This window comes from Eumetopias jubatus, unplaced genomic scaffold, assembly GCF_037043125.1.
Source record: "Eumetopias jubatus isolate StellerSeaLion01/CBP00866 unplaced genomic scaffold, mEumJub1_p1.0 scaffold_9, whole genome shotgun sequence".
Lineage (NCBI taxonomy): Eukaryota > Metazoa > Chordata > Mammalia > Carnivora > Otariidae > Eumetopias > Eumetopias jubatus.
The window spans coordinates 14922119-14930375 of NW_028274815.1; the positions used below are offsets into that span (position 1 = coordinate 14922119).

The window sequence follows — 8257 nt, forward strand, 5'->3', positions numbered from 1 at the left end:
TGAGGGGAAAAAGACTAGTTAATAAATTATACCACAGGGATGGAGAGAAATGGGCATTAAATTTACAAAAGACTAAAAATGTAAAGTGAGACTGTATATATGGGGGCACATATTGGCAAGTGAGCCTGAAAATCAGTGAAGGCTTCATGAAGAGAGCGACCAGGTCTTCCACAGAAGGATATGGGGGGACAGATGGGGTTATCTGCATGGAGAGAAGAAAGGAAACTAGGAGGAAAAGCATGGAAATTAAAAGTTCAATATGCAAGATTATAATAATAAATATGAACACTAAAAAACAAAAAAAAATCACAAATAAACAACTTAACCTTATAACTCAAGGAACTAGAAAAATAAGAATAAACTAAATTCAAAGTTAGCAGAAGAAAGGAAATAATAAAGTAAGGTCAAAGCAGAAATAAATCAAATGGAGAAGAGAAACACAAAGGAAAAAAATCAACAAAAATTAGAGGGTTTTTTTTGAAAAAAATTAAAAAATCAACAAAAATTAGAGGTTTTTATTTTGAAAAAAATAAAAATTTCAAAAACATATTTTTGAAAAAAAAAACAGGAACTCTTAGCTAGGCTAAGAAAAAAGAAGACAGAAGACTTAAATATGTGAAATCATAAATGAAAGAGGAGACATTACAACAGATACCTCAGAAATAAAAAAGATCATAAGAGACTATCGTAAGTAATTATATGTGGACAAATTAGATAACCTAGACAAAATAAAATCCTGGAAGCATACAGCCTACCAGGCCTGAATCAAGTAGAAATAGAAATGCTGAACAAATCAATAACAAATGATTTGAAAAAAATAAAAATTTCAAAAACATATTTTTGAAAAAAAAAACAGGAACTCTTAGCTAGACTAAGAAAAAAGAAGACAGAAGACTTAAATATGTGAAATCATAAATGAAAGAGGAGACATTACAACAGATACCTCAGAAATAAAAAAGATCATAAGAGACTATCGTAAGTAATTATATGTGGACAAATTAGATAACCTAGACAAAATAAAATCCTGGAAGCATACAGCCTACCAGGCCTGAATCAAGTAGAAATAGAAATGCTGAACAAATCAATAACAAATGAGGAGATTAAAGTAGTAATCAAAAATCTCCCAATAAAGAAAATCCTAGGACTAGATGACTTCATAGCTGAATTCTACCAAATATTCAAAGAGGAATTAATAACAACCCTTCTCAAACTTCCAAAAAATAGAAGTAGAGGGAATACTTTCAAACTCATTTTGTGAGGCCAGCATCACCATGATACCAAAACCAAAGATGACACAAGAAAAAACCACAAGCAAATATCTCTGATGAATATAGATGCAAAAATCGTCAATTAAATACTTGCAATCTGAATTCAACAACACATCAAAAAGAGTAAACACCATGATCAAGTGGGACTTATCCCTCGATGTAAGTTTGGTTTGACATAGACAAATAAGTCAATGTGAGATGCCACATTAACAGAATGAATGATAAAAATACATAATCATCTCCATGTCAGAAAAATATTTGACAAATTTCAACATCCATTCATGATAAAAACTCTCAATAAAATAGGTATAAAAGGAAATTTCCTCAAAACAATAAAGACTATTTATGAAAAGCAGCACAAAACTAACATCATAATCAATGGGGAAAAACTGAAAGCTTTTCCTCTAAGATCCAGTACAAGGTATGAATGCCCACACTTACTGCTTCTATTCAACATAGTACTGGAAATGATAAGACAAGAAAAATAAATAAAAGGCATCCAAATCAGAAAGGAAAAAAATAAAATTATCTCTTTGCAGATGACATGACCCTAGTTGTAGAAAACCCTAAAACTTCACAGAAAAAAAAAAAAAACAGAACTAAGAAAGGAATTCAGTAAAGTTGCAGGATACAAGATCAACATAAAAAATCAGTTGCATTTCTTTACACCAACAATTATTTATCCAAAAAGGAAATCAAGAAAACAATCCTATTTATAATAACAGCAAAAAGGATAAAGTACTTAGGAATAAATGTAACCAGAAAGTAAAAGATCTGTATACTGAAAACTATAAAACAGTGATGAAAGAAAATGAAGAAGACATTCATAAATGGAAAGATATGTTCATGGATTGGAGGAACTAAATTTTGTTAAAATGCCCATAACTACCCAAAGTGATTTACAAATTCATTGCAATCCCTATCAAAATCCCAATGTCATTTCCACATAAAAAGATAAAAAATAATTCTAACATTTGTATGAAATCACAAATATCCTGAATAGCCAAAATAATCTTGAGAGAGAAGAGCTGGAACCATCACACTTCTTTATTTCAAATTATATTACAAAACTATATTAATCAAACAGTATGGTACTGGCCTATAGACACATGGACCAATGGAATAGAATTGAGAGCCCAGAAAGAAACCTGTGCATATACGGTCAACGAATTTTCTTTAACTTTTTTTTTTAAGATTTTATTTATTTATTTGGGAGAGAGAGAGAGCGAGAGAGAAAGAGCTTGAGTGGGGGGAGGGGCAGAGGCAGAGGGCAAGAATCTCAAGCAGACTCCACACCCAGGGTGGAGTCTGATGCCAGGCTTTATCTCACAACTCTGAGATCATTATGACCTGAACAGAAATCAAGAGTCTGACGCTATACTGACTGAAAAGAGAAGAAAACTATGCAAGCACCAGGGGTCAACTAATTTTCTACAGGGAAACCAGGAACCAGGAATGGGGAAAGAGTAGCCACTTTATTAAATGATGCCAGGAAAACTGGATAGCCACATGCAATGAATGAAATTTGACCCTTATCTTATACTATACATAAAAATAAATTCAAGATGTATTAAAGATTTAAACATAAGTTCTGAAACCATAAAATTCCCAGAAAAAAATAGGAAAAAGCTCCTTTTGGGTATGACAGCAAAAATTCAGTCAACAAAAGCAAAAATAAATAATAGGGACCTCGTCAATCTAAAAAACTTTTTCATGGTAAAGGAAACCATTAGGAAAATGAAAAGACAACATAACAGATAAGGAGAAAATATTTGCAAACTGTATATCTGATAAGGAGTTAGTCTCCAAAATATATTAGGAACTCACACAACTCAAGAGCAACAATAACAACAAAATTTAAAAGTGGGAAAAGGACCCAAATGGACATTTTTCCAAAGAAGACATACAAATGGCTAATAGGTACATGAAAAAGTGCTCAACATCGCTAATCATCAGGGAAAGACAAATCAAAACCTTAATGAGATATCACCTCATATCTGTTAGAATGGCTATTATAAAAAAAAAATAACAAGTGTTGGTGAGGAGAAAAGGGAACCCTTATACACTGTTGGTGGGAATATAAATTGGTGCAGCTCTTATGGAAGAGGGTATGGAAGTGCCTCTAAAAACTAAAAATAGAACTGCCATATGATCCAGCAATCCCTCTGCTGAGTATATAATTAAAGGAAATTAAATCAGTATCTTGAAGAGCTATCTGTGCTTCCATTTTCATTGTGGAATTATTTATAATAGCCAATATGTGGAAGCAACCTAAGTATTCATCAGTGAATGAATGGATAAAGAAACTGTATATAATGGAGTATTATTCAGCCTTTGAAAAGGAGATCTTGCCATTTGCAACAACATGGATGAACCTGGAGGATATGCTCTGTGAAATAAGCCAGATAAAGAAAGGAAAACATTGCATGATCTCACTTATATGTGGAATCTAAAAAAGTTGAATACATGGAGTAGAATGGTGGTTACCAGCAGTGAGTAGGTGGGAGAAATGGGTACAAAGTTACAATTATGTAGAATGAATAAATCTAGAGACTTAATGTACAGGATGATGACTATAGTTAATAGTACCATATTGAATACTGGAAATTTGCTAAGAGAGTAGATCTCAGGTGCTCTCCTAACACACACACACACACGCACACATGCATGCACACCCAAAATTGTAACTATATGAGTAGATGTATTAATTGGCTTGATTGTAATAATTATTTCACTGTGTGATTTGATCAAATTTCCAATCACCATGTTTCACATGTTAAATATATAACATTTTAATTTAAAAAATAAAAGATAAAAAAAGAATAGCTAAGGGCAAGTTTGGGGTAAAAGGAAACCAAGTGACATGGAATATGAAGCCCAGGGTCTTCTCTTGAGTCGTGTCATCGCCTGGTCCAGCGAGTTCTGCGCTAACGGTTTGATGTAGGACTCAGGGTGTCCGAGTCTGACAGCTGTCTGTCTGGAAGTGCCTGTCTAGGAAGAGACAGAACTGGAGGTTTGGAAGCATTTAATTCAAAGTGAAACCAGGTCTGTTTTGTTGGAGACTCAATATACATGGAAATTAAATCTTGCAAATTGTTTGTCAAATTGGATTTGTGGGAACAGACTAAATTAGATATTATTCAGTTGAAGATATAAGTTAGAGAAACACTGATATATTTGAGATGCATCAGTGCCATTTTTTAAGTTTCCTGAAGTATCTTTTTAAATTTTAGCATATGTAGTGCCTCCTGGATGAATAAGACTATGTTAGAAGAGTGGTAAGAGGGAAGAAGAGGAAAATTTATACCAAATTAGATATAGTTTCTCACTCAATGGAAATTGATTCAACAGGGAATACAGACATCACATGGTTAATATAAGGTGGAGTGGGTGGGGCCTAACAAGGCTAAATGGAACTACAGACGGACATAACCACCTTCAGGACACCAGTTTAGAATTTTGAAGTCAAGGAGACAGTGAAGCCCCATAAAGTCCTGCCTCTTAGCCTAGTGTTGGCAGAGAGTCCTTTAGGGTCTAGTGAGAGAATAGACTTAGATAGGTAGGGTGACTTAAATACTGAATGTAGCGGATGTAGAAGCAAAGATAAGTTTTTACCTGGCAGGATTTTTCAAACTGCAGGTTGTTACAAGCATTTAAAAACAACAACAACAATAACAACATAAAGTAGGCCAGAATTGGTTGGTATACAAAAGATCAGAGTGATATCACAGACAGCAAAGAGATGTACGATTTCATAAAACTTTGGTTTCAGTTTTGAGGGCAGAGTAAAGTATAAAGTACATTTCTTACCCTGAGTCCAGGTCCAAAAATGTTGAAAACAATGCTGTAAAGTTATGCTGGAAACAAACTAGGGAGGCATTTGAATTTTTTTTACATTAATAGGACAATGAGAGATTTCATTATAGCATGTTCTTTATTTTATAAAAGCTTTAATTAAACTTGTTTCGGTATTAAAAAATTGAATCTTGCCCTAGATAATTTTTTTAAAAATATCTCAAAGAATAAAGAGTTAAAACAAACAAATAAAACACTACTTGGGCTAAACACTAGATAAAGAAGAAAGCAGCTATAATGTGCTTTATTTGTGATTGTGAATTTATGTGTATGTGTGAATATGTATTTATTTATAAAATATGCAAATTAGATTATTCTTTACAAATAACAACCTGGCACTGAATGTAATGATAGAGCAAATTAAATCGTCTTATTATTTGGTTTCATGACTCTGTGGGACTCATTGGATATTTTTTAGGACTGATAAGCTGCATAGGATCTTCTTAACCAATAGTCAAGCTATATTTTCTTCAGAAAATTGAAAAATAAATACTTTTTAAGAGTGAAAAATATCTTTTAGAGAAGTTGGTGTCAGATACATGGCTTTCTTTGTTAAGCCTACAAAGGCCATTACTATCACTGGGAAAAATTACTATATTAAAATATACAAACCTATGATTGTTGCTACCAACAATGTTAAGGGTTTTGTTGTAAGACCAAAGCAAATAGATTGAGGTGTTTTAATGGGAAAAAAAAAATAGTTTCTAAGTGAAGGTGGTCATTTCTGGAAAGGAGCTTTGGCAATTAGCAAAATGATGTTGATTGTTTTGAAGTCTTGTCTACCCAGTAGATTTCATGAGCATGTTATCATGTCTACCATTCTCAATGCTGTTTTTTTTTTTTTAAATATTCCATTTGTGTAAGCATGTGTGCTGCCAGCTGGGTAGAATTCCTTTTACAAAGACCCAGCTGAATGGATTGGAGAGGACTCTTTATTTATCTATGATTTCAACTCCACCTGTTTACCATTTTCTTGTTAAAAGGAATTAGTGAGTGTTGGGTATGTGGCTATGAAGCAATTGAACAAATCTCCACTGCGACTATAATACAAATCCATCTTCAATCCCAGAGCAAATTGTTCTCATTTTGGGAGGGGAAAAGGTATTTTCTCAGCTAAAAACAAAAATTAACAAATATTTTGCAGAAGGTGAACTCTAGGGTCCCAACAAAATCCTGAACAAATTAGAGTGAAGCAGAAACAGCTGTTGGGTAACTGCACATCCTAAGAGTAGGTTCTGGGCTGTCAGGGCAGATTGCTTGAGCCAGCCTGTCCCAGCTTTACCATTTCTTAGCACCTTGGCAAAGAGAAGGAAATGTGGAAAAAGGAGCATATGTTCATGAAAAACAATGGGAGCTCCAGGTTCTTTGCTTTGGCACCTACAGGATTGCAAGGTGGTTCCTCACCCCTTGTGTTCCTCTGGGAAGCAGCCCATGAAAATGAAGACTTGCTTCTGTGACAGGAGGATGAATGAAGCTGTGACTGACAATGTGAAAAAGCAGCAAGCTTCTCAAAAGAATTGTTATTTTGCAAGCACTCTCCCCAAACAGGGTTTAGTGTGATAATCCTGCAGCCTTCACCCTAGATGGTTATACTTTGCGTAAAAGTGCGTGAAACATTTTCTACATTTATCCAATCATAATTTGAGAGATATGGAATGACAAAAAAAGATGAAAATACAATCTTGATCGTTTTTCAAATTCCAAATTTGCTTTTACTCCACCTAAAATTGTTATGTTTGAGTCCAGGAAAGGTGTCAAATGGTTCCAAGCATCCTATGATACTTTAGATATGCTAAGCAATTGCAAAATGATTTAATGCTGCTCCTCTCTTTCAAATTTATACTTATTTTTCTTGTTAAATTTGTTCGAGGGTGCCTAGGAACCCAGAGGAAAAGCACACTTCTTTCCATTCACGTTCTGAACCAATTAGAAATAAGGACAAAAAGTGAAAATTTCAAGGCCAAAATATAACCTTTATAATGGATAAGGCAGCTATGGTTCACTTTGACTTCTTTATTGGGGCATATGAGCTTTTTAACACTGGGCTAGAATTAGAAAGACTTATGGATCCTCTTCCACATATCACAGGCTTTCTCCAGGGGAAACTTGTTTGCCATGTGGCCAAGAGCAATCAAGAACATATGCTCTCAGTGGAATATAACCCCTCCAACATAATTATAGTATAATTTATCTTTTTATATATAGCTTAGTTTCTATTTGTAATACATACATATGATGAAAACAAATGAGAAAGATATCAAATGGGTAGATAAAATCTTTCCCCCATTTTTTAAATGAAATGTTATTTGTGTTTGTAAGGATATGTACACTAATCAAAAGCTATACAACATTAACACCAAATCCAAATCCAAATGAAGATAATCCTCTGAATTCCATGTTTCATCGAGCATCAAAAACCACCAATCTTTTAGTCCTTTTCTTGTACATTATTCTGTATCCACATTCTCTGCATCTGATTGGATCCCTGGATTTTATCTCATTTTCTGTGTGACATTCTCCGCAGATATATATCATTGGCTGCTGCTTCGGAGGCTGAACGTCCTTTTGGGTGTCCATTGATAGTCCCTCTAAATACAGCCAGCCGATTCCCTACCCACGTACCCCCAGAAACTTCGTACTCTGAAGTTTGTGGCGGATTATGGCTCCTCGTTGTGTCCTTTCCCCCATTTATCTACCATTCTCCCCATCCTGTACTCCAATGGCAACCAATTTTAATAGTTTCCATTTTACTTTCCTTGGCTGTTCTAATTTTAAATGACATACTTCTATTTCTACTTCTAAAATTATCTTTATACAGTATCTATTAATGTTCTGCCATAAAAGATGAGGAACTTTGCACACGCATACTACTTCCTACCTCCTCTTTTCACCTTCCTATTTTTTTATTGGGCATTTTCTTGTTTTTAACTTTATTTGTGGGAGGGAGGAACCTACTATGGGAGGAACCTACTTAAGAGTAAGCTCCCAGAGATCAAACTGCATTTCATCACTTATTTACTCATTAGCTATGTAATCTTGAAAAAGATACTTTTCCTGTCAAAACTTCAAATTCCACATGCATAATTGGGGTAATAATGGTACCTCTTTCATAAGTAAGTATGAGGACTAAATTG

General features: G+C 34.1%; 1 protein-coding gene across 1 annotated transcript; it reads right to left on the bottom strand.

The window, feature by feature from the left end:
* Positions 1–7456: 7456 nt before the first annotated feature.
* LOC114206025 (DNA-directed RNA polymerases I, II, and III subunit RPABC4) lies at positions 7457–7725 on the bottom strand. Its single transcript, XM_028099671.2, has one exon. The coding sequence runs from the start codon at positions 7698–7700 to the stop codon at positions 7524–7526; it is 177 nt and encodes a 58-aa protein (XP_027955472.1). The 5' UTR covers positions 7701–7725; the 3' UTR covers positions 7457–7523.
* Positions 7726–8257: the final 532 nt, after the last annotated feature.

Bases quoted from the DNA above. Each gene is read 5' to 3' on its own strand.
- LOC114206025 (XM_028099671.2), bottom strand. From the start codon at position 7,700: ATGGACACCCAAAAGGACGTTCAGCCTCCGAAGCAGCAGCCAATGATA.